This window comes from Drosophila santomea, chromosome 3L (genome assembly GCF_016746245.2).
Source record: "Drosophila santomea strain STO CAGO 1482 chromosome 3L, Prin_Dsan_1.1, whole genome shotgun sequence".
Lineage (NCBI taxonomy): Eukaryota > Metazoa > Arthropoda > Insecta > Diptera > Drosophilidae > Drosophila > Drosophila santomea.
In genome coordinates, this window is record NC_053018.2 from 25,292,213 (window position 1) to 25,317,647 (window position 25,435).

Sequence of the window (25,435 nt, forward strand, 5' to 3'; positions counted from 1 at the left end):
GCTAATGGGCCTGTATTGGTCAACGTCAGTTGGTGGTTTTTCGGGCTTATGTACCATTATTATACTCGCAAATTCGCTTTATACTCGCTTTCGGTAAGTACAGCAGATCAAGAATGCTGTTGTACCAGAAACTGTATTGATTGATCTGGTAGCAATGATTCTATTGTATAGAAGATCTGCACCAGGGGCTTTCTTGGATGACAGTTTTGCTATAAGTTCTTTCACTTCTTCCAGAGTTACAGCACTAGCAGGTAGGTTCATTTGAAAGGGCAATCATTTCGGCTTTTTCCGCGCTGGTGCGACTCCAATAACCTGACGGATTTTTGATAGACTATTTAGGGGTTTGAAACTTTTCGCCACAGCGAGTAATTTTGGCTCACGTCTGTACCCAAGTAATATAGGAAGTTGTCTATTTCTGTCTGCTTTCTTCGAGCAATAGCTTATGCAGGCAGTTGGCAAGTGTACTGTGAATCCGTTGCATGCGTGGATCACCTGTTCGGATCATATTCCTTTCGTACTTTTCGATTAAGCCGAAAAAGCGCCAACATTCTGGGACAAAGTTTCAGTAGTCAGGGAGCCTCTGCGGAGTTCTCGGCTTCATTTATTTTACTCATGAAGAGGCTGGTAGCATTGTCAATATCCACCGCCTCCCGGATTTGCATATTGACCTCACTCAATTGTTCCAGATGCGTTTTGAAAACGTTTGTGTCAGCACTAAAGGCTAGTGGCCGTGGTACTTGTGTTTTTTTTAAAGGCGTAGCATGCAAAACAGTTTGGAGAGACAGATTGTCCGAGTTATACAAGTCTGTCTTTGTGTATCTATCCTGCCAATACCATGTTCACTGGTTACAAAGAAATCAAAGGCTGATGGTGTAGTCAATGAGTTGTAGGAATAAAAGTAGGCTCACCCTTAACTAGTATTTAATATTGCCGATGTGCAATGACTTCTTGTATCGTTTTACCCCTAGCGCAGGATCTCGAGTTTCCCAACCATGCAAGCTTCGTATTGTAGTCACGACCAGCAATGAATTTGTTGCCTAATGCAACAAACATGGATTCAAATTCAGCGACTGTCCATTTTTCGGATGGAAGTAGGTATATAGCAGCAATAGTGACAGTCCCAGTGGATGTCTGCCCGTCATTACTAGAGGTAGGTGGCAGAGGGCTGTGATACAGTCTAGATTTTATGATGAGACCCACCTTTTTGTCTTAAGGTTTGGAGAATGGGCTAAGATTAGTAATAAGGGCTGTGACACTCCATTTCGTTTCCTGTTGACAATGCGATTATGTTCTTGAAATGTGCATTTCACCTTAGGTGACTTATTGGGCAGTGATGTCAGTACTGTTGGCAGGTCATTGACATAAGGCACAGTTGAGCAAATTTTAACGGCCGCAGTTGTACAACCGGTGTATGTTGAAGTACATGTCATGTTGGACTGCACATTTGAAATAGTGCAGCTAATTCTCGTATTGGTGTTGCGGTTGATTGTTACCATCGAGCTGGGGACTTCTCCATTGTATCGAAATATACTTATACCGTATAATGCAATAGATTGATATTCACGATCAGAAGTCTGAAAAGTAACTTGAAACATCCTCCCGCTTGCGCAGGGCGTACAGCTTAGTACTTGCTTATTGCAGGTAAGCTTTGCGAATCAAATCCGTCACCGCAGAGCATTGACAAATAATAAGATGATGGTTTTCCACGTCAATGACACCAGGGTGACTAGAAGGTCCAGTCTGCTATTATGTGCCACAGTTTTGCAAAAAAGGAATTAATTCTTTTTTTTAATTTGTAATAGCTTGACATTTTTTTCATTTTGTTTTTATCTAATAACTTCTATGATGATTATTGAGCTTTCATACTGCGCTGTGTGCTCTATTTTCTTGCTCTTTAACTCTATGCCAAAGCACGAAGGTATGTGTGGAGATCCCCGACTATCAGATAACCATTACTCACTCAGGCAGTGAAAAAGAGGACGAGAAGTTTTAACATTTTGTGGAATGTTGGTTAAAAATATTAAAATGAAAATGTTGGCGTGCTAGTTTTGTCTTGCTTGTGGACATATAAAAAATGAAAAAATATTCAGAAGTTTTTAGATTTAAAAAGTTTTAAAGTTTTTTTAAATTAAACTTTTTAAGGATAAACCTTTTGTAAAACATTGTGATTTTAGAATAAATTTATGTGTGTATACAAGTATTACATATGCAGTGATATCTTATTTATGTTAGACACAACTTTTAGTGCGGACTAAATTCTTAAGTAATAAGTATTAAAATAATTTACCTGTGATGGTATGGGAATTTCCGAGCAACATATTTTTTTTATTGCAGAATAACGATCATCTCTACTGTTATGACAAATGCATACGACTATTTGCGCATTCGTTGTTATATTTCGTCGCAGTGCTTGAATGTAAGCATCTATTCGGTCATGATCCAAAGAAATCATTGTTGGTATAGAAATGTTCATACCAAGTGACTTACAACTTTGCTTCATGTTGTCGAGCAAGTTATTTGCAGCTCGCATATCATTTCTTAAATGTATAATAATCCATTTACTCAGATGAACTACTTCCAACATTTCATTGCTCACAGCATATTTGGAGAACTCTGCAGTTTTTCCGGCCGACACTGTCATTTTTGAAAAACATATCTGCTCTATGTCCATTTGACGTCCAGCTATCTTGTTGGAATTATTCGTTAATCCAAGTCCCCAGCTATTTAGGACATCTTGTGCGGCGGGCGTCCTTGAAACATTTTCGTAAAACTTATTTAACGCCGTTTGTCGTTGACTTGGCGAAACTCTTGTAAATGCAGCAATCTCGCGCATTAACTTGTTATCTGACCGTATTTCATCCCGCAGCCCAGTAAGATAACATAATTCTGGAATTAAACAAAACTGAACATTTTCCTTTTCGGCTGGAGTTGTTCTTGATTTCTTTATACTATGAAGGAGTGGTTGATTAACGTCTTTTATGTTTATGTTGTGATATTGTCTATAATATTCAACGTAACTTGTGCAGACAGTTTTAATTTGAAACTGACTTTTTGGATTTTGATCAAAACAAATCTCATTTATTTTATACGTACGATTGTTATACCTAGTTAACACAATATTTCCAACCAACATTTTTCTAGCGGATTCTTGGTAATGCTCTATATTTTGCTGATAAAGATCGACCAACATTTCCAGAACAGTTTTTCGACAAAGTATACGATGCGAAACGTCGCAGCATAGCATTAAACCACCTTTATATTCGTCAACGGCTGTAACATATCCAGGCCAAACTTCTAACTTTGCCAGTGGTAATATTTTTGGTCGCAAAGGATCAAAATGCTTGCGATCTAATTTAACATAATTTAATGTTTTCATAACTCTATCGAATAAAATATTATATAACTTCGTGCAGTTCCTCATATCTTCTTTTTTTTTGAATAAAATGCGAATCTGTAACTCAGCATCTTCGGCTTTTGAAACAAATACAGTCATCTTATTTGGCAATAAAATAGGTAAATATAGAGTTGTGCCGTCAAATGTTTTGGTTCCTCCGAGCTTATCCTTATGTTCGTTTAAATATTTAATTCTTAAATGAACCGAATCAATTGGAGGAAAAAAGCGCACTTCGTAATTAAAAACTCCCTTGGATACATCTGTTGTTAGCTTCAAGTAATTACAATAAATATTAACAGACGAACCTGAAAAATAGATTTAATTATTTATTTTTATGTAAAAACATAATGTACGGATAAATAAGCGAATTAAGAATCCTTGTAGAGTAAATAGTATGTTAAAAAAAGCATTTTCGTTTTGGCCATGTCCGTCTGTCTGTCCGTCCGTATGAACGTCGAGATTTTTGGAACTATACAAGCCAAAAATACATTCAATACATTCAATATACATTCAAACTCGTTGCTACACCCACAATCCGCTCAAATCTGTCACGCCCACACTTTTAAAAAATACGTTGATATTTCTTCATTTTGTTGTTAGTCTGGTAAATTTCTCTCGATTGGCACCAAAAACTTTTTTCCACGCCCAATCTATAGCCCACAAACTGCCGACTTTCAGTTTTAAAATGTCTCTTCCGCACTTCCACTAGCTGAGTAACGGGTATAAGATAATCGGGGAACTCGACTACGGCGTTCTTTCTTGTTTTACTTATAAATGTTTTTATCAATCGATATGTCTAATTACACAAATTACCATAAATGGAAACGCAGACAGGATGAGTAGAGCGGGTATCCAAGGAACTCGATTATAGCGGTCTTTTCTTTTATTACTTTTATTACTTTTTTAGAAAATAAAATATTTCTATTTTATCAACCAAGAAATAACATTGAAAATTTATTGAAAGTAAATTATCTTAATTTAAAAATGACAAAGGGTTTTAACTCAAATTATGATACACTTAAATTGGATTCGATGGATTTACGCTGGAAAGTAAATATAACTGCCATATCTTTTTGGAATGTACCTTTTGATCCGTGAACTATATCTGGAAAAAATAATCCATTTTGTAAAGCAATTGCTTCCAATTTGGACTTCTTTGAGTTTTCGATGTTTTCCTTTGAGTTTAACAATTCAGTTGTTATAAATTGTTCTGATGTAGGCCGATCTTTTTTTAAAGTGTGTATAAGCTTAGCACGTCCCCGACCGACCGAAATGTTTACATGTTGAAGAGTGGTTATAAGATCAGTTTCAATATTATGGCCTGACAGAAAACATTCCCCACTTGTTTCAGAATTCTCAAAGTCCAAGCCACTGTCGATTGCATAATCTTCACTTGAATTTGATATTTCCATATTGCGAGCATTATTATTAAACAAACTCAACAAGTTTCCTCTTCCAGACATGATCTAAAAAAAAAAAAACAATTAAAAATAAATGTTTCAGAATGTCAAAAGATATATACAATATTGGCGATCAGAGTTATGACAAGCCATAACTTTAGAAATAATAATTCAGCGACTGTTGATCAGCAGGAATAGCAACGAAAATCAAAAGCAGCAAACAGTCGAAGGCGCCGACTTATGCGACTGCTGACGACTTCTGAAAGTCGTCAAAAGCAACAGCAAAGCAGAAAGCTAAAAAACGAAAAACGGCGACTGCTGCTGATTTTTGATATTCGTCGCTGCGTGATTTTTACTTATGCTTTGACTGCGACTTCTGATTTTTCAGAAGCAGGAGCAATTGTTCATTTTCTGATATCGCTCGCAGCAGAAGCAGAGAAAAGCAAAAATATTGCGACTTTTGCTAATTCGACTGCAGCTTTTCTAACACTGCTTTTTACAGAATGGGAATTAACGCTTTGGTTCCAAAGATATTAGATCTTTTGTAAAGGAGAAAAACAACGTAGAATGTAGTCGTTTTTTTGTACGCGCAGCAGCTTTAACAGCTGATTTCTTTGTTGGGGCGCCGTCTATTGTAATATTCGGACTTTCAGAAAAAAGGGTTTTGGCCAGAAAAAGTGGGTAAATTTCCCATAGTGCGACGTCTTGTTAGCCAAAACACTTCGATGCATGGCTGATTTTATATTAGGAGCCAACAGTCAGGAGATCGAGCCCAAGGTTTTTCTAATGACCGCCCGCACGCTGCTGTTTCCAGAGACAGCCGAAATTCTGTAACACAACAGTTAAATTCAAATGATAAATTCAAAGGGAGAAATCTCCACGGGTGTGAGGATTTAAAAGTTACGACAATTTCATTAAATTTCTCAATTAAATTACTTTTAAATTCGTAAAAATTCAGTTCTTAGAATTTCTATTCTATATGTTTCTTAAAGCTCATCGATCACATCACATCGACCAGCGGCCCAAAACTCGGTTTCAGCGGGAAGATGAACACAAAACTAATTACCGATTAGTCCGTTACCTGGCTAATGTGCGCACGCTGAAGAACAACTGAACAGCAGAATGCAGTCAAAAGTACAAGCGCTAGAGTATTTTCATATAGCTTAATAGCAAAATATGTATATATTTTTTGGTAGTACCTACGAAATATTTCGACTCTCCAGTGCCTTTAAGATTTACGTACCACAGCTAGAAACTAAACAGATTATATATTCTGCAGGGGGCATTTGCAAAATCTACGATTCTCATGCTATCGATCACAATATTTTTGGTCAGCTTGAACAGTATTCAATGCCAATCTGTCAACTTTAGTATCATATAGACACGGAATTGTAAAAAGGCCTGAACTCTAAATATTTCGTATTGTCATGAATTTTCTCGACAATATGCGTTACTCAGCAAGTAGAAGTGTCAGGAACGTAATTTAAAATAATGTTGACACAGTAAAATAATTTGACACATGAAAGGGGAAAGTATAGTTAGTGTTAAAGTGGGCGTGGAAACTGTTTAAAACAAAATTGCGCAGCGTAGACGTCACTGGAACCAACATTCTAGCTATTGTAGTTCCTGAAAACACAGAGTTCATACTTGATAAATTCTATCAATTGATCAAGTATACTCTTTTACACTATAAAAATGAATAGTGAAATAGCGACTAGTTGCAATTATCTGGGCTGGGTTTGATTATGCATATATTGATTGAGATATTGGTTAAAATAGTAAAGTTTATTACTATATATTAATTATATATGTATATAATGAATAAGGATCAATAGCCGAGTCTATCTGGCCATGCCCGTCTGACCGTATCAACTGAACGTCCTGATCTCAGGAACTATAGAAGCTAGAGAGTTTTAGTAGACACACTCTAACACCCACAAACCGTCCAAAACTGAAACGCCCACACTTTTGAAAACTATCTTGTCAATTTTTCATTTGTTATTAGTCTTGTAAGTTTCTATCGATTTGCCAAACATCATTTTGCCACACCCACAAACCGCCAAAACTTTTAAGAAATAAGTTAATATATTTTAACATTTTTGTTAGTCTTTTCCAAAAAATGTTTGCCACGGTCACTCTATCGTCCACAAACCGCCAAAAAACATTTGTTGAAATATCTTGTTCGCACTTACACTAGCTGAGTAACGAGTATCAGATAGTCGGCCATACCATTCTCTCTTGTTTTTTATTTTGTGCGCTGGTAATACGGGCACACCCCCGTAGAGACGGCGTGGCGTGTATCGTATGATCTAGACGCCTTACCTCACCTCAGATAGAAGGTGCTCGTATGCAGCTTAACGACCGACGGAGCCTTTTTCCAGATGGAGTCGAAGTCGTCAAATTACCCCTCAAATGTATCCGTTGTGGCAACTCTCAGCAGCTTACTATAGTTTGATCGAACTCTATAGCTTACACGAGTATCGAGATCGAGAGAGTCCTTCTCTAGGCGAATCTATCATCACTATTCTCGACGACCACGGAATCCTTCGCTGCTTCTTAGCTTTTGCCTCTTACACGCGCCAATTTGTTATAATTAATATAATCAGTCTATGTAAATCCGTGAATAATTACTAAAACTTATTTCTGTGTACGATACACATTTAATAGGTGACCCCGACGTGATTTACTATATATATACACTCGAAAATCTGCATAAATTTTGGCAACCAACGACGCTATGGAAGACGACGCCGACGTTTTCCACGATCCCGTTGCACGTGTTCCCGACGCTGCATTAAACTGCGTGGCTGTAAAAATACCACCGTTTTGGCCCAAGCACCCCAAATTATTTTGGCCGGAATAACTTCTGACGACACACAGTTTAACAAAGTTCTGGCATCAATCAAAGCATCAATCAAACACTCGGACTAAGGCGAAATTTTGTTTGGACTTTCGTGGTAGTTAACGTCAATTGCGCTATCGGTGGATCCGATTTTTTTTAATACTTCGCTTTGCTCGTTGACATTAAGCGATGTAAACTTATCGATCGAGCAACGCTATCCGAATCGTCCTGTGGCACGCCTCCGCATGAAATAGCTCGGATTTTATCCTAGGATGCGTGCAACCAATACGCCAAGCTACTTCACGAATATCGAGATCTCGCAACGATCAATTCAAACAGGCTGTTAATAACATCAAAAGTAACCCATTTTATCACGACAAACGGGCCGCCCACTCACGTTCGTGCACGACGACTGGCTGCAGACAAACTCAAAACAGCGCAGAGCGAGTTTTCCTATCTTTTGGATATAGGAATATGTTGTCCCTCAAAAAGCAACTGGTCAAGCCCTCTACACATGGTAAAGAATGCGTCCATGCGGAGACTACCGAGCTCTAAACAACGTAACAGTGCCTGAGCGATATCCGATTTAGTACATCCTGGATGTAACGTGCATTCTATATTTTATTTTATTTAATTCCTTCTATTCCTCTCGGGAACTTAGGGCTTCTACGAGAACTGAATTTCTCGTATTAGTTTCAGTAATCGTTGTAAGTATTTCGACCGATCAGGTGATTGGCCAGATGCGGCTTATCCCAGTGGTGGGGCTGCCACCTGTCGCCATCGGGGATTGGCGTCAACTGTGTTGTGTTGTTATTCGTAGAAATGCGAACAGTCTGGTAACGAGCTCGCCCTGCTGGGTGTTGTTGCTGTTCGCAGAAAAATATAGGGTGCGCTTGGTACTATGTGGGTGCCCCCGTTTTTTTCTCCCATGTAGTGAGGAGGGGGGTGGGGCAAGTGGAAGTTGACGAAAGTTGTTGAAATAGGCATTTTTTTTATGTGGAAGAATACTTTCTAAGAGTAAGAAAAGCATTTCAGAGAGGAAGTTTTTGTATGGCCATGCTCTCGTCATGGGTGGCCCCGCATTCTATACGGTAAGAATATATTTTCTAAAAACGACAAGCAAAAAAATATCACCAGATCTCTGTCGAGCCGCAAGATATTCCCAAAACAGCCATTATCACGCCTTTTAGGTTATTCGAATTCTTCTACATGACGTTCGGTTTGCGAAATGCAGCGCACACTTTTCAACGGTACATAAACGACGTCATACAGGGCCTCGATTTTGCTTTCGCATACATCGATGACATTTTGATCGCTTCAGCGCAACTCGACCGCGAAAGGCACAACTCACCGTGATCTTCGAGAAGTGTCAGTTCAGAAAGTCGGAACTTACGTTCCTGGGTCATGACATCAGCCAGCACAGTTTAAAACCATCTGAATCTAAAGTGGAAGCCATTCGTCACTTTAAAAACCGCTTATCGCTAAGGATTTGAATAAAAATTCTGGGTATGATCAACTTCTATCGGCCGTTTATTCCTCGTGCTGCTGATAATCAACACATACTCCAGACATTAATCCAAAGTAATAAAAAAAAGACAAAACTGCAATACTCTGGTCTACAGAAACCGATCACTCATTCGGCGCCTGTAAAAACGAGCTCCAAAATGCTACGTTGCTGAACTACATGGCACTTGAGCATTTGTCTCAAGTAACGTTGACCACCGATGCATCGGACGGCGCTATGAGTGCCGCGTTACAACATATAGTCAACGTACAAACACAGCCACTGGGTTTCTTCTCCAAGAAATTTTCATCGGAGAAAAGAAGTACAGCACGTACGATAGAGAGCTCACCGCTATTTATCAGGCCATTCTGCATTTCAAGTACGCACTGCGGGCAGAAATTTTGTAATCTTCACCGACCATAAGCCGCTGATGTTCGCTTTCATTCAAAACAGTGAGAAAACATCACCACGACGCGCCCGGCAGCTGGTTTTTATTAGCCAATTCAGCACCAACATTCAACACATCTCGGGAGAGGAAAACAACGTCGCTGACCTTCTTTCACGCATCGACGCCATCAAACACACATAGATTTGGACGATATGGTTTGCGATGACAAACTACAATCTCTGCTTAAGTCTGACCCAGAAAATATCACTAACGAAATTGTTTATTCCAGGTTCAAACAAACAATTGTATTGCCACGTTAACAATAAACAGGTACGCCCGTTCGTGCCCAGGTGCCTACGCCCAACGGAAGTCCAAGGCCTGCACTTGTTATGCCATCCAGGAGTTAAGGCAACGAACAAATTGTTTAGAAAGCACTGTGTTTGGCCTCGCATGGCAAAAGATGTCGCCAAAATCGTACGTTCTTGTATCCCGTGCCAAAATGCCAATATCCAGCGTCACACCAAATCGCCACTTGGACAGTATGCCGCATGCGACGCTTGCTTCGAGCACATCAATATAGATATCGTTGGCCCACCATTGACATCACAGCATTGTCAGTTGCCAGTGCACTGATTTCTGGCTGGTTCGCGCTCTATGGAATCCCGCTCCACATCACAACGGGTTTAGGACGCATTTCGAGTCCACACTGTTCCAAGAGCTTTCTAAAATCTGTGGTTTTAAGCATCTACGCACGACGGCATACCACCCACAAGCTAACGGCATGGTCGAACGATAGCACAGAACATTAAAAGCTGCCATAAAATGTTCTGATACAACTGGAGCATTGCATTGCACCTCATCCTACTAGGACTATGCACCACGATCAAAGACGACATCGGGTTAAGTCCAGCCGAAATGGTGTACGGCACAACACTGCGAGTTCCTGGCGGTTTTTTTTTTCATCAAGCACTGAAAATCGCACCGAGTCGGAGTTCACCGAGGCTCATCGGAAAACTATATCGCAGCTGTCATCTACTAAGTCAGTGCAACATCACACGCCTCAAGAGTTTATTCACCCCGATCTATTTCAATGCAAACACGTCTTCTCCGTTTGAACCTACCTACGATAATAGCGAAACACGACAAATACTTTACTCTCAAAGGTCGCACAAAGGACAATAATGTTTCTATCCACCGTCTTAAACCAGCATACATCTCCAAAGAGGAACCTCCTCGAATACAGTAACAAAGGAAAACACCAATCGCTCAACATGCCACGCAGGTATCGAGATCTGGACGACGAGTCATATTCCCAGCGAGATACTATTCCCAACTGGTACTCTTGGAGGGGTTACTGTGGCAACTACCAGCAGCTTACTATAGTGTGATCGAAGTCGATAGCTTACACGAGTATCGAGATCGAGAGAGGCCTTCTCTAGGAGGATTCATATAATCAGTCTATGTAAATCCGTGAATAAATACTAAAACTTATTTCTGTGTACGATACACATTAAACCGTCAATCTATGCTCCAGCCCGTGGGCATCCCCGTAAAGAATACTTACCCACAACCGAGGATAGATGACATCTTTACAACGATTCATGGCGCCCACTGGTTCTCACAGCGAAAGAACTCTTTGAATTTGACGTGTGGCCTTTCGGCATAACCAACGCGCCAGCTACCTTTGAGCGCCTGTTGGATGGGCTAGAAATGTGCTTGAAATCCACATTGGTTTGCACTCTCATACGGCAAAAGACCATTTGGATCTCTTGATGCACGCCTTCGATGAAAGCTGAGTCACCGAAAATATAATTTCTTGCAAAGCGATATTAGTTAATGCGTGCCCGGAAAAGATCGGAAAATTGTTGACTGGTCACCATTTCGAAATGGAAGGAAAGGGCGATTCTTCGTGGGACTTTGTTCGTATGAGCTCATCAGCTATCTTTTCTAACGTTTCCCGCTTCAGAGGAGATATTCATCCTCGACAAAGACGTGTTAAACCATGGTTAAGAGCGTGTGCACCATAGCGTATTTTTTTCGACCAAATAAATTAAGGTTGCGATAAAGTTATTACGAAATACCGCTATTTCAAATAAATCTGGGTAATTTTCCATAGTTTTGTCTAGCAACGTTTCAAATACCGACGTCAAGCCGAATTCTGTCGTGGCTCTGCCGTTGTCTCTGCCCCTAGTTCATATTTGTTGTTTTTTTTTTCAAAGTAGTTCAGAGCTGTGACCCAAAATGAGAGTGAGAGGAGACAAAATCAGAGTCGAGAAAAAAACGCTATGTATAGATTTCTCAATACCGTTCTAATAATAAGTGGGATATTTATATATTTTTAAGTGTAAATTTAAAGTATATTTGTTGTAAGAAATTTGTAAGAAACGCCAATGCGTCAGTGTTTAATTATTTGCCTATCCGTCACCATTTTTTTTTTAAATTTGCATTCAATTGTAGAACGTGACAAGTAATGTTTGGAAAATTTTTACCGTTAAATATAAAAAAACGGTAAGTAAAGAGTTTCGCATTGATAAATTAGCATAGCTAATTATTTAAATATTTTTCTTTACAGAAAGGATAAGCCCATTAGAAGGCCAGCAGGCCTTGGCGCACGCACTGGCATATGTAAAAAACAATTCAAACAAAAAAACAAGAGAGAACGCTATAGTCAAGTTCCCCGACTATCTGATACCCGTTACTCAGCTAGTAGAAGTGCGAAGGAGAGTCTTCAACACTGACAGTTTTTGACTGTTTGTGGGCGTTAGAGTAGGCGTGGCAAAAAGTTTTTTTGGCAAATCGATAGAAATTTACAAACCAATACAAAAATGAAAAAATATCAAAACATTTTTCAAAAGTGTGGGCGTGGCAGTTTTGGGCGGCTTGTGGGCGCAAACTTGCGCTGCTTCTGTCTCTGGAGTCTGTATGCCTAATCTCAACTTTCTAGCTTTTGTAGTTCCTGAGATCTCAGCGTTCATACGGACGGACAGACAGACGGACGGACAGACGGACATGGCCAGATCGACTCGACTATTGATCCTGATCAGGAATATATATACTTTATATGGTCGGAAACGCTTCCTGTTGCCAAGCCCACTCTAACGCCTACAAGCCGCCCAAAATGCCACATGTGTTGATATTCTTGCACATTTTTGTTAATCTTGAAAATTTTCTTTTGATTGCCAAAATTCTTTTTGCTGTGCCTACAAACCACTTTCACTAGCTGAGTAACGGGTGTCAGATAGTCGGGAAAATCGACTATGCGTTGTCTCTTGTTTTTTTATATTTTGTTACGTACGCCCTATTTGAAAGATCATAAGACTTTGAAGATTCACATATAAATCCTGCCAGAATCTAATACATTGGAAGGGGTACAACCAAAGACCGATGACCGGAGTTGTCTAGAGAAAGCTCTAAGCCGGTATAAAAAGATCTCAGCCCCCCAATAAACAATCATTCTCGGTAGTTCAATTCTCAGGAATCCATTCTCAGGAGGTGTATCCTCAGACGGTGTCATACTCGGGTGAAGACCGTCTTAAGAGCGAGAGGACAACGCTATTGGGTACCAGTGCAAGACGAGGAAACTGCAACTTCTGGGTGAGGCAGATATCAGCCGAAAAATTTAACCAACCTGAATGAAGCGCTAAAGGTAAACTTTCATCCCAGTCAAGTTTTTCTCTCCAGATTTTGCTGCAGCAGGATTTTGGCCTTTGTTATAACGGGACAGATAAGACCAAGAGGATCGTAAAGGCGAGTAATTGTAGACAAGACAAAGTGCTTGCTGGGTTTTAGAACTGCTTTCATGGGCGATGTGAAGAATAGCAGAATATCCAAGATTGAATCCCAGGCGATACCAAGAGTTTTGGTAATGTCGCTGCCATCATCAAATTTAAGAAAGGAATCGTTTTCTGAATCGGGAATCTGCTTTAAAGTACCAGGATCACTTGTGCCATTTTCTTAATTTAAAATGGCCTTTATCTAATGGTCTGTCGAATCTGCTTTAAAGTACCAGGATCACTTGTGCCATTTTCTTAATTTAAAATGGCCTTTATCTAATGGTCTGTCGCATGATCTCCAAGAAGACTTCTTTGGTTGAGTTACCTCCTGTGATGAGGTCATCGACATAAAAGTCTCCTGGAAGAACTGTAGAGCCAATTGGAAACGTCTTCTGCTAGCTGATGCATGGATCTGACAAATAGATAGAAATGAAGCAGACTTTGTTCCATAGGTGACCGTATTAAGCTTAAATACTTGTACCTTTTCCTAGGGTGTGTCACGCCACAAAATGCATTGTGAATAGCTGTCCGGTTCCTTGACCCGGACACATCGGTACATCTTACAGATGTCACCAGCTAAAGCAACAGGGAAGGTTCGAAAGTGTAACAAAGTGTTGAACAGTTTGGGCTGCAAAGTGGGGACTGACATGAGTATTTCGTTGAAGGAGTATCCAAAAGAAGTTTTGGCAGAGCCATGAATGAGAACATATAGCTTAGTTGTTGTGCTGTCTTCCTTTACAACGCAGTGATGCGGCAAATGAAATTTGCATAGTTTCTGGGAGTCAAATGGTACCAGAGACATGTGATTGAAAGATAAGTAATCATGAATAAAGGCTGAATACTTTTCTTTTAGCTGGCGATGGCGTTCAAGATGGTTTTCCAAATTTAAAAATCGACGATATTGTTGTTAATAGGAATCTCCCAATATTTCCTTGCTGTGCTTTGCAGGGTTTGGGAGATAGAATCCACTTCTGAATCCGTCTCTAACTTGCGCTGCGTCTATGTCTCTGGAGTCTGCATGCCTTATCTCAACTTTCTAGCTTTTATAGTTCCTGAGATCTTGACGTTCACACGGACGGACAGACAGACATGGCCAGATCGTTGATCATAATTAAAAAGATATATACTTTAAATGGTCGGAAACGCTTTCTTCTGCCTGTTACATAAACTCGTTAAATTCTGGTATTTTCTTTTGATTTGCCAAAAGTCGTTGTGCCTACAAACCGCTAAAAACTGTCAGTGCTGAGTAACAGGTATTAGATAGTCGACTATGCGTTCTCTCTTGTTTTTTTATATTTTGATACGTACACCCTATTTGTAAGATCATAAGACTTTGAAGATTTACATACAAAACCTGCCAGAATCTAATACAGGGGAAGGGGTACAACCAAAGACTGATGACCGGAGTTGTCCAGAGAGAGCTCTAAGCCGGTATAAAAAGATCTCAGCCCCCCTATAAACAATCGTTCTCGGGAGTTTAATTCTCAGGAAGCCATTCTCGGGAGGTCTATTCTCAGGCGGTGTCATACTCGGGTGAAGACCGTCTTAAGAGCCAAAGACTTCGGTCCAAAGTAAAGTGTCGAGAGGATCGAAGAACCAATCCTGCGCAAAATTCCAGGATAGCAGGTCTTGAACTGGAAGGATTAGGAGCCGGCTAAAGGAATACTCCCGAGGGAAGACCTACAATCCAAAGATGTATGAAAGAAGGCTCAAGATGGGCGACATGGAGTCCAAGGCGTCCGACAATACAGCCAATGGGATCAACACCGTGGAAGTCATCCACCACAGAGACGAGATTCTGGGCGTACAGCATACCTTCGATTTTATTGCTGTGTTGTTGGCAAAAATTAAATTATTAAAGATCTAAGGCGATGTATATTCATGTATATATTAATATATATTGTTTGGTTATGCAGCCCGCAGCTCATTATATCCACCAGGTCTTGAATTGGAAGGTTCAAGGGCTGGCAAAAGGAATACTCCTGAGGGAAGACCTACAATCCAAAGAGATATGAAAGAAGTCTCAAGATGGGCGGCAATGAGTCCCAGCCAGCCAATAGGATTAACACCGTGGAAGTCATCGACTCCGATCGGTCGGTAACATTTCTTTATCGTGAACTCAAAAACTGTTAAACTAATTTCGGTGCATTTTTTGCGTGTACATAAGCTGCTATACTTTTTCGCCCCCAGGTACTTTTAATTTACCGTAAGCATTCTCGCGTAGCGGCAGTTGCACCCGTCTCGCTTGCTCTCGTTTCATTTTTGGTTCCTTTGCCTACGCACATAAGCATTCACGCAAAGCGGCATTTTTACCCGTGCAGCTCGCACCCGTTTTCGGTTTCTTCTTTGCCTACCGCCAAATTCATGTCGTTTTGCCAGCTGACAGAATAGCATTTTTAAAGCGCAATGCAAAGTCCATATCTGACGACGGAAAAAAAAAAAATTGCTGCAGGTTTAACCACCGAATCGGCCACTTCCCCTAATGATGATGGTCTGCATTAAAAGCTGGATTTAATAAACCAAACAGAGGCTTCGATCACCTTGACTCATGTTTCCCTGGAGGAACTGGACCTCGATCAAATGGGAAGTTGGGTGACCAGTTCAAAGACATTGTCTTTGAAATGCGGTATGTTGTACAAACGGAGCTGAGAAGACGCAAAGTGCCAGAGATTTCTTGTTCAACTATACGTCACGATCCCGGAATTGAGTGGGCTTCTGATTTGGAGGACAACAAGCCCAACCATACTGTAAACTCTGAAGACTTGAAAATACCAGCTAATCTTCGTCGGCCCGATCCCCAATTCTTCAGGCCCCAAACAACTGACTTACTGATAGGCGCTAGTCTTTGATCTGCTGTGAGTAGGCCAAATAAAATTGGCCGATGGACTTTCTATTATCCAAAAAACGATTTGGATGGATTGGCACTGGTTGTATCTCCAACCCTAAAAAGGCTTAATCATTGACTATTAAATCAAATGCGCCTGAAATGCCTGAAAATGACATCCGTCTGGAGGAACTGGTGTGCAATGTTTGGGAGATAGAAACCACTGCTGAATCCGTCTCTAAGAATTCGACTGCGAGGCTCACTTTAAGTCTACATTTCTAGGCTTCCATCTGGAGAATATTCAGGCTGACTTCCTGGAAAGCACAGCAAGGAAATATTGGGAGATTCCTATCAACAGCTTATCAACTTACTTATCTTTCAAGCACATGTCTCTGGTACCATTTGGCTCCCTGAAACTTTTCAAATTTTATTTGCCGCATCACTGCGTTTTGAAGGAAGACAGCACAAAACTAAGCTACATGTTGTCTTTAATGGCTCTGCCAAAACTTCTTCTGGATACTCCTTTAGTATCCTTCAGTACTCATGTCAGGCCCCACTTTGCAGCCCAAACTGTTTTACACTTTGTTACAGTTTTTAACCTTCCCTGTTGCATTAACTGGTGACATCTGTAAGATGTATCGATGTGTCCGGGTCAAGAAACCGGAAAGCTATTTACAAATCATTTTGTGGCGTGACACACCCTAGGAAAAGGTACAAGTATTTAATCTTAATACGGTCACCTATGAAACAAAGTCTGCTTTATATCTATCTATTTGTCAGATCCATGCATCAGCTAGTAGAAGACGTTTCCAATTGGCTCTAAAGTTTTTCTAGGAGACTTTTATGTTGATGACCTCATCACAGGAGGTAACTCAACCAAAGTCTTCTTGGAGATCATGCTACAGATCATTAGGTAAAGGCCATTTTAAATTAAGAAAATGGTGCAAATGATCCTAATTCTTTAGAGCAGATTCCCGATTCCGAAAAGGATTCCTTTCTAAAATTTGATGATGGCTGCTACATTACCAAAACTCTTGGTATCGCCTGGGATACAATCTTGGATATTCTGCTATTCTTCACATCGCCCATGAAAGCAGTTCTAAAACCCAGCAAGCGCTTTGTCTTGTCTACAATTACTCGCCTTTACGATCCTCTTGGTCTTATCTGTCCCGTTATAACAAAGGCCAAAATCCTGCTGCATCAAAATCTGGAGAGAAAAACTTGACTGGGACGAAAGTTTACCTTCGGCGCTTCATTCTGCTTGGCTTAATTTTTCGGATGATATCTGCCTCACCCAGAAGTTGCAGTTTCCTCGTCTTGCACTGGTACCCAATAGCGTTGTTGAAATCCATGGATTCAGTGATGTCAGCATTGACGTATATGGAGGATGCATCTACATAGTCTACATGTCTTAAAGTCAACTAGTAGCCCATCTTTTTTACGCTACATCTCGATTTGCCCCATTGAAGGCCGTCACGGTTCCCAAATTGGAATTATGCGCTGCAGTATTACTGGCTCAACTGATGCGGGAAGTCCTGCAGTTTATTTTCATGCCCTGTTTATTGTTGGTCAGATTCTGCTGTGGTGCCGTCCTGGATTCAAAATGAGTCGTCACGCTTTCAAATTTTAAAATCTAATCTCATCTCTTTAATCCAGGAGCTATCAAATGGCATAGAATGGCATTATGTTCCCACAGCCTGCAATCCAGCGGACATACTTTCCAGAGGTCCAGACAATCTTTAAAAAGACAAATCGCACTGGCCAGAATCTTATCTCGCTCCAAAGGTTCTCCCTGAGCTGAGGAAGAAGGTCTTCATCACTTTTAGATCCCAACCAGTTTTAAATTTGGCAACAAATTTTGGATACATCTGCTCTTGAGTTCAATTGCATTCCTCGCACCCATCAACTCTAGACTCATGCCAGTTGGTGTCGGACTAAAGCACTTAGTCACGTCAGCACCCAGTCACTTGTGCCATCATACTCGACTATCATCGTCGCAAACTGCATTCTGGACCTCGCGAACCTCCATTCGACTGTAGTTCTGATCCATTGTCGGTCGCAAGACAACTGCAAGTACAGTCAGCGTATGTATCATATGTTTTCGAGCCAAGCCACATAAAAAAGGTCATACTATGGGTGATCTTCCTGAGGACCACGTAACAGCTTCACATTCCTTCACTGGTCTGGACTTTTGCGGCCCATGCTATATCTGCATTTTTATCTGCTTTTCTACAAAGGCTGTCCACCTTGACCTGGTACAGGATCTCTCCACTTCGCGTCGATTTATACTGACTCGTGGAAAGCCTGCGCGCATATGGTCGGACGACGCCACCAATTTTGTCGTCGCTCGGAATAAGCTGAAGGATCTTAGGCGTTTGTTCCTGAACACATCACATCAAACTGCAGTACACGAATGCTTGACTGATAGCATTGAATGGTGATTAATCCCTCTTTGCTCACCGCATATTGATCGAAATAGGGGTCACATTTTGAAAATTTCTCATTGGCAGCGTCCTCTTCGGCATAACGTGCCTTTGTTTTACCCACTTAAATATCAGAGATTCGCCCAAGCCTATTCTAATTTTTAAGAATTTTATTCTATGTTTACTACAGTAGCTTGATTATTCAGATCCTATTATCATTATTTTCAAATGTTTCCATAGCAAAAAATAAGTATCTCAATAACTTCGATCTTAGTAAGTCCAATAATTTTTCAAGTTATATGGATGCAAACAATTTATACGGTTGGGCTATGAGTGGATCATTACCGCTATCAGATTTCAAATTTTTGAATATAAATAAATTGGAAAATTTTGGTAATTAAAACTCGTTTTCAGAGGGTTCTGACATGCTTGAAGTTGACCTGGAATATCCTTTCGTTCATTATGATTCCCATAATTGGCTTCCTTTTTGTCCAAAATACAAAGTTCCTCCTGGAGATGGTATGCAGAGTGATAGCAGACTTGACGAAAAAAATAAATTCATTATACATTTAATCGTTAAAAACGTCATACGGTTTTATATTTTACCCAAGCTTGTTGGTTAAAGCCATACTTTAAATACTAATCCCAAAAAGATAGACCAACATTAATTTGAAAAAAATGTTTATGAATTCCGTTTACGGTAAGACTATGGAAAATATAGAAAAGCGTAGAAATGCATTATTATGAAACCATATGATTCAAAACAAAGTTCTCCAGGCTTTAGGCAACGTATAGGTAGGCATGATTTCCAAAGCGATTTCAACGTAAAAATCTCGGTAAAGATTTAGATGCAATTGAGTCAACGATTTCAATGTAAAAATCTCGGTAAAGATTTAGCTGCAATTGAGTCAATACAATCTAAAACTGCTTATGATAACCCAATTTAAATTGGAGTTGCTGTCTTAGAGGTATGTTATAATTTTGATTTACATAAGTCCTTCAATGAAAATGATATACATGGATTCAGACGTATCCTCTGAAAATCATTTTTATAAACTTATAAAATATCGAGCTATAAACAAGAAAAAGCCTTCAATTTAACAACAAATAATAAAGAACCTGGCAAGACGACGGGTTAGCATGCTGGTAGAATTATAACCTCATTTGCAAGTCTTAAGGGTAACGCATGTTCTTGCTTAGTTGCTAAGTATAAAACAAGAGAGAACGCTATAGTCGAGTTCCCCGACTATCTGATACCCGTTACTAAGCTAGTGGAAGAGAGTCTTCAACACTGACAGTTTTTGACGGTTTGTGGGCGTTAGAGTGGGCGTGGCAAAAAGTTTTTTGGCAAGTCGATAAAAATTTACAAGACCAATAAAAAAATGAAAAAATATCAAAACATTTTTCAAAAGTGTGGGCGTGGCAGTTTTGGGCGCTTTGTGAGCGTTAGAGTGGGCGTGGCAAAAAGTTTTTTGGCAAATCGATAAAAAATTTACAAGACCAATACAAAAATAAAAAAATATCAAAACATTTTTCAAAAGTGTGGGCGTGGCAGCTTTGGGAGATTTGTGGGCGTTAGAGTGGACGTGGCAGCATGAATCGACAAACTTGCGCTGCTTCTATGTCTCTGGAGTAGGTATGCTTAATCTCTACTTTCTAGCTTTTGTAGTTCCTGAGATCTCGACGTTCATACGGACGGACAGACGGACGGACAGACGGACGGACAGAAGGACAGACGAACGGACAGACGGACAAGGCCAGATTGACTCGGCTATTGATCCTGATCAAGAATATATGTACTTTTCAACGAATCTAGTACACCCTATTACTCTACGAGTAACGGGTATAAAAAATCATAAATTGAACGTTACATTTACAGATATTCATGAGTTGTTGAAAAAAAATTTGGATTCTATTTCCTTTTAAGTATTTTCTCTACTAGAAATGCATTATAATCTTGGGCAGTTGGCCCAAGCACAGTTGGTGTCGGTGCGAGCAGTGCGGACAGTGGTTTGCACTGTCTTGGATGTCGAAGGAATGGTGCCGAACCGTCGAGTTCTGCATGCGAGCGTCGACTAATACGATGCCAAAAAGGATGAACAATCCCGAATTGCCGAGAATACGTTGGAGCTTCGCCGCTTAGAAGGTGGAGCCTTGTAAGGAGGCACGGACTGTGCTTCACATGCCTACGAAGCGGGCAAGCTACCAGATCTTGTTATATGCCATCTGAGTTTCAGATCAGTCCATGCCGGAGAATGCATCATCGTCTGCTACATGACGCGGACGAGGTCAAGTGCTCCGCGTGGTAACGCTAGAGACCGCACGCGGCCGCAACGGAGTGAAGCTCGCCCCACAGGTGTCACAAAGGAAGCTCGGAGACACCACGGTGAGAGTAGGGCGTCGCTACCAGACGGGATTACTCTGGAAGGACGATGACGTTGTGTTGCCACAGAGCTTCGAAAGGCTGGCATACTAGAGGCTGGTCAACGTTGAAAAGAAATTGAAGCGCAATAAGCCGTTGGCGTTGGCATATGATGAAATCATAAAGGATATTCTTCCACTTTAGAGAGAGAGCAGTCGAAGTTTGCGGTGACATCAAAGAGATAGTCCACCGTAGATAGATGTCCCCAACGAATCCTCTGGAGAGATGGCGACGACGAGAGAGATTCGGATGTATTCGAGATGGAGGTAATGACATTTGGAGCAGCATCTTTGCCGAGCGCTGCACTTTACGTGAAGACTCTGAATGCCCTGAAGTTTTGAGATTCCGATCCGAGAGCAGTCAAGGCCATCACCGACTACCAATATGTCGACGACTACGTGGACAGTTTCGCTACAGAGAGCAAGGCTATCCGCGGCTCTACCATGGTGAAGGAGATACACACGGATGCTGGATTCGAGCTATGCCAGTTTTCATCCAGCTTGCCCACTGGGAAGGCTTTAGGACCTGGGCAAGTCAAGAGCTTCGGATGGGCTGAGGCTGCGCAGAAGATCCTCGGAATGCCTTGGCAGGAAGTACTCAGCGTCCTGAGTGGAGATCAAGTCCCTACGAAGAGGGAATATTTGAGCCAGGTGATGTCGACGTTTGATCCCCTGGGATTCCTGTGCTTCTGGTTTCATGGTTACTTACTCATGGTTGCTGTTGCGCGGGATTTGAAGGCAGAAGATCCAGTGGGACGAACCGCTACCGGAGGAACTTGCATGGCCTTCGCGACTTGGCACAAAAAGGTGGACGGCGAGGGACATTTCCGATGCCCTCGCCATTACTTTGGACATGTGCATGTTTCGAGGATGCTAGTCAGGCAGCATTCGCGGCGGTGCCTTATTGAAGGCTCACGTATGAGGACGACGGCATACTTGTGAGCTTCGAATGCGCAATGACGACGTGTGCCCCAATAAAAACGATGACGATCCGACGGCTGGAGTTATAGGCAGCTGTCTGCAGTCGTCGAAGGCTTCCCAATGGAGATGGGTGCCTACAGCCGAAAATGTATTACAGAACCTACTAATTGAGGAAGAAGAAGAACATCGTGAATTCGCGTCCGCTTACCCATTTGTAGACCTGTAGATGCAGACCAGAAGGCGCCGTTAACGCCAAAAGATCTACTCAAGGGAGTGGACAATCTGCCGGATACGACTGGATTGGATACGGATCTGCCCAAGGAGGGTTCTAGGAGAAAGCAGTAAAGAATTGCTGCTCCGAGACCGTTTCTGGAGGAGGTGGGTCCTGGAGTATCTGCCTACGCTTGTTCGCCGCGGGAAGTGGTGCCGAAGAACGGAGCCTATCCACCAGGGTGATATGGTCTTCGTCTGCGATCCTGCCTTGCCCCGACGAGAGTGGTGCAAGGGCATCGTGGAGGAGGTCTACAGCCGAGCTGATGGAGTCGTCCGACGCGCTCAAGTTCAAGTGAACGACAATGATCTATCAAGGACAATGATTCGAACCGTCTCTAAATTTGCAGTTTTGGATTTGGGTGTAGCCGTTCTTCACGAGGTCGGGGATGTCCCGGATTGAAAATTTTAATCAATAGTTAGTATTTTTAAGTGAATAATGTTGTGAACCAGTTTAAATGTGATAGGATTTGTTAGTTAAATGTGTGAAGGTACACTGTTTTATCGCCATCGCAAGTTGCATATTAGCTGGAAAAACTTAGCATTTTTATTGTCGTGCGAAAAAATGTTTTAATATTTTTTTATTTTTGTATTAGTCTTGTAAATTTCTATCGATTTGCAAAAAAAATTTTTACCACGCCCACAAGCCGCCAAAAACTTTCAGTGTTGAAGACTCTCCTTCGCACTTCCACTAGATGAGTAACTGGTATCAGATAGTCGGGTAACTCGACTATAGCGTTCTCATGGAGAGATACACACCCCACCAACGTGTTTAAGTTATACAGACTTGTTATGAAAATGGGCATTCAAATCAAAATGCATATCGTGCACTTCGTAATTTTTTTGGTCAATTTGATGGCGATGGAAATTGGCCCCCAAGATCATGTGATTTGACACCTTTAGACTTTTTTCTTTGGGGTTATTTGAAAGAAAAGGTGTACGTCGATAAGACAGCAACAATTCAAGAGCTAAAGGATGAGATAATTCGGCACATTAACGGCATAGAACCTCCATTATGCCTCAGCGTCATCGAAAATTTGGACCATCGTATGGAGGTGTGCCGCCGAGGTCGCGGCGCTCATTTGGCCAATATTTTGTTACATACATAATTGAGTAATACCAATATATCATCATAAAATAAAATTTCAATAATTTCCTCAATAGTTTGTGTTTTATTCAAAATCAACATCGGCCCTTGAAATTTAACCACCCTTTATTATTAAAGTGCTCTTTCATTTCAGTTCATTTTCTTTTGCTTATTATTATTTCTCTCAATTCTTTTTTTTTATTAAGAAAATCCAATATTCAAGATAAAGATGCAATGGCAAAATTTTTTTTTGTGTGTCCATGGAAACAAAAGCACGATATACCGAAAGGAAAACCAAAGAAATTTATTAAAACAATAGTAGATAGCGTAGTGAAAAAGAGATCATCAACTTTATCAAAAGTTTTAAAATTCCTTAACACAATGCAGATATTTTAAAATCGGACTTTTGTGCTTTTTGTCAATGTAGGAAAAATTAAGAGGACCGCTGTGCACTATGTGTTTACATATTTATGTATTTTCGTGTTAAAATATTTCAACCACCCTTAACTGTCCCAAGCACTACTCCTAGAATTTCTTTCGCTGGCGCCTTAAAATCCGGACTAGAAGGGCCCGACCCACCAACAAGAACTCCAACAAATATCCAACAGACTCCAAAAAGTTTCAACGAAACTATGATGCTATTCCCACAGCAAAGCATGAAAGACTTCATGACGTTCATGCAAAATACTTTGCAAGAGCTGATGAAAAACCAAAATATCCATGTATTTACAAAATCCCCCTAATGCTATTCCTACAGCAAAGCATGACGTTCATGCAAAATACTTTGCAAGAGCTCATGACAAACCAAAATATCCTTGTATTTACAAAATCCCCGTTATGGCTTCCTTACGGATATCTCTTACACAAGAACTCACACAGTCCGTTAATGAAAAAACATAGACGTAATGCTACTATCAGAAACGAACCTCACAAATAAATACAATTTTCATATACCAGGATACTTGTTTTATGGTACAAATCATCCAGATGGTAAAGCTCATGGAGGCAAAATCCACTTACAATCTACTTCCATAGCATTACAACGAAATCATGGTTTAATGACTCTAGCCGCAGCCTACTGCCCAGCACGCTTTCCAATCTCCGAGAATCAATTCATGGAATTTTTTAATACATTAGATTCATCACAGCGGGTGACTATAACGCCAAGCACACCCATTGGGGATCAGGAGAATATAGACCAGTCAACGGACATTCTTAATAATATTTTAGAGTCGGTTTGTGAAGAACTCACAGAAACCTAAAGACTCCATCAGCGTCAATTATGCCACTACGAAGTCCCTCTAGCACCTGGTTTCGCAGTGATGAGGAAAGAGCCTCATTCTCATATACAAAATGTATTCCGACCAAATCTCGCTACCAACTCATACATTTTCCCTCCTTTAATAGCAGCAAATATAGAACCTCAAGAACCCATTGAATTCCGACCATGTGAATTAGAAAAGGTTATCAAAGAGCAACTGATACCAAAAAAATCACCTGGCTTCGACTTAATAACTCCAAAAATGCTCAAAAATGCACTCCCAAAGTGTGCTATTCTGCACATCTGCTTGGTGTTCAACGCAATTGCCAAGCTTGGATACTTCCCGCAAAAATGGAAAAAGTCACGCGGGCATTTGACAGAGTGTGGCTGGAAAGACTATTGTTTAAAATAATCAAGCTTTTGCCCCAAAACACACATAAGATACTGAAGTCGTACCTATACAACAGAGTGTTTGCATAAAATGAAATACAAGGACCTCATGTGATTCCGTTATCGAAGCTGAAGTGCCACAAGGCAGCGTGTGGGTCCAATCCTATACACCCTGTATACGGCGAATTTCCCCACAGACTACAATCTAACATCCTCCACCATCGTATGGAGGTGTGCCGCCGAGGTCGCGGCGCTCATTTGGCCAATATTTTGTTACATACATAATTGAGTAATACCAATATATCATCATAAAATAAAATTTCAATAATTTCCTCAATGATACGGCGATACTCAGTTACTCCAAATGGCCACAAAAGCCACGGCACTCCAATCCCGACACTTAACATCTCTAGAACGATGGCTTGCCGACTGGAGAATTACAATAAATGTAAAAAATGCAAGCAAGTAACCTTTACTTTAACCAAACAAACATGTTCACCACTGTTTCTGAATAACATATGTATTACACAAGCCGAC

At 40.7% G+C, this 25,435-nt stretch overlaps 1 protein-coding gene and 1 pseudogene across 7 annotated transcripts in view; one reads left to right on the forward strand and one right to left on the reverse strand.

The window, feature by feature from the left end:
• LOC120450270 (protein argonaute-3) overlaps positions 1 to 6,252 on the reverse strand; it is a 130,663-nt gene extending 124,411 nt beyond the window's left edge. The window contains exons 1-4 of one of the 7 annotated variants that reach the window (XM_039633179.2): positions 5,998 to 6,252; positions 5,876 to 5,937; positions 4,479 to 4,860; positions 2,288 to 3,699 (exon numbers count right to left, since the gene is read on the reverse strand). In XM_039633179.2, the coding sequence (XP_039489113.1) occupies positions 2,288 to 3,699; positions 4,479 to 4,857 (1,791 nt within the window). In that variant the 5' untranslated portion in view covers positions 4,858 to 4,860; positions 5,876 to 5,937; positions 5,998 to 6,252. Of the gene's footprint in view, positions 1 to 2,287; positions 3,700 to 4,478; positions 4,861 to 4,916; positions 4,938 to 5,150; positions 5,171 to 5,730; positions 5,824 to 5,875; positions 5,938 to 5,993 lie in introns of those variants that run through there. The other 6 variants (XM_039633180.2, XM_039633177.2, XM_039633176.2 and 3 more) reach the window with 6 other exon arrangements.
• Positions 6,253 to 18,257: 12,005 nt separating this feature from the next.
• On the forward strand, positions 18,258 to 22,235 carry LOC122756461 (annotated as a pseudogene).
• Positions 22,236 to 25,435: the final 3,200 nt, after the last annotated feature.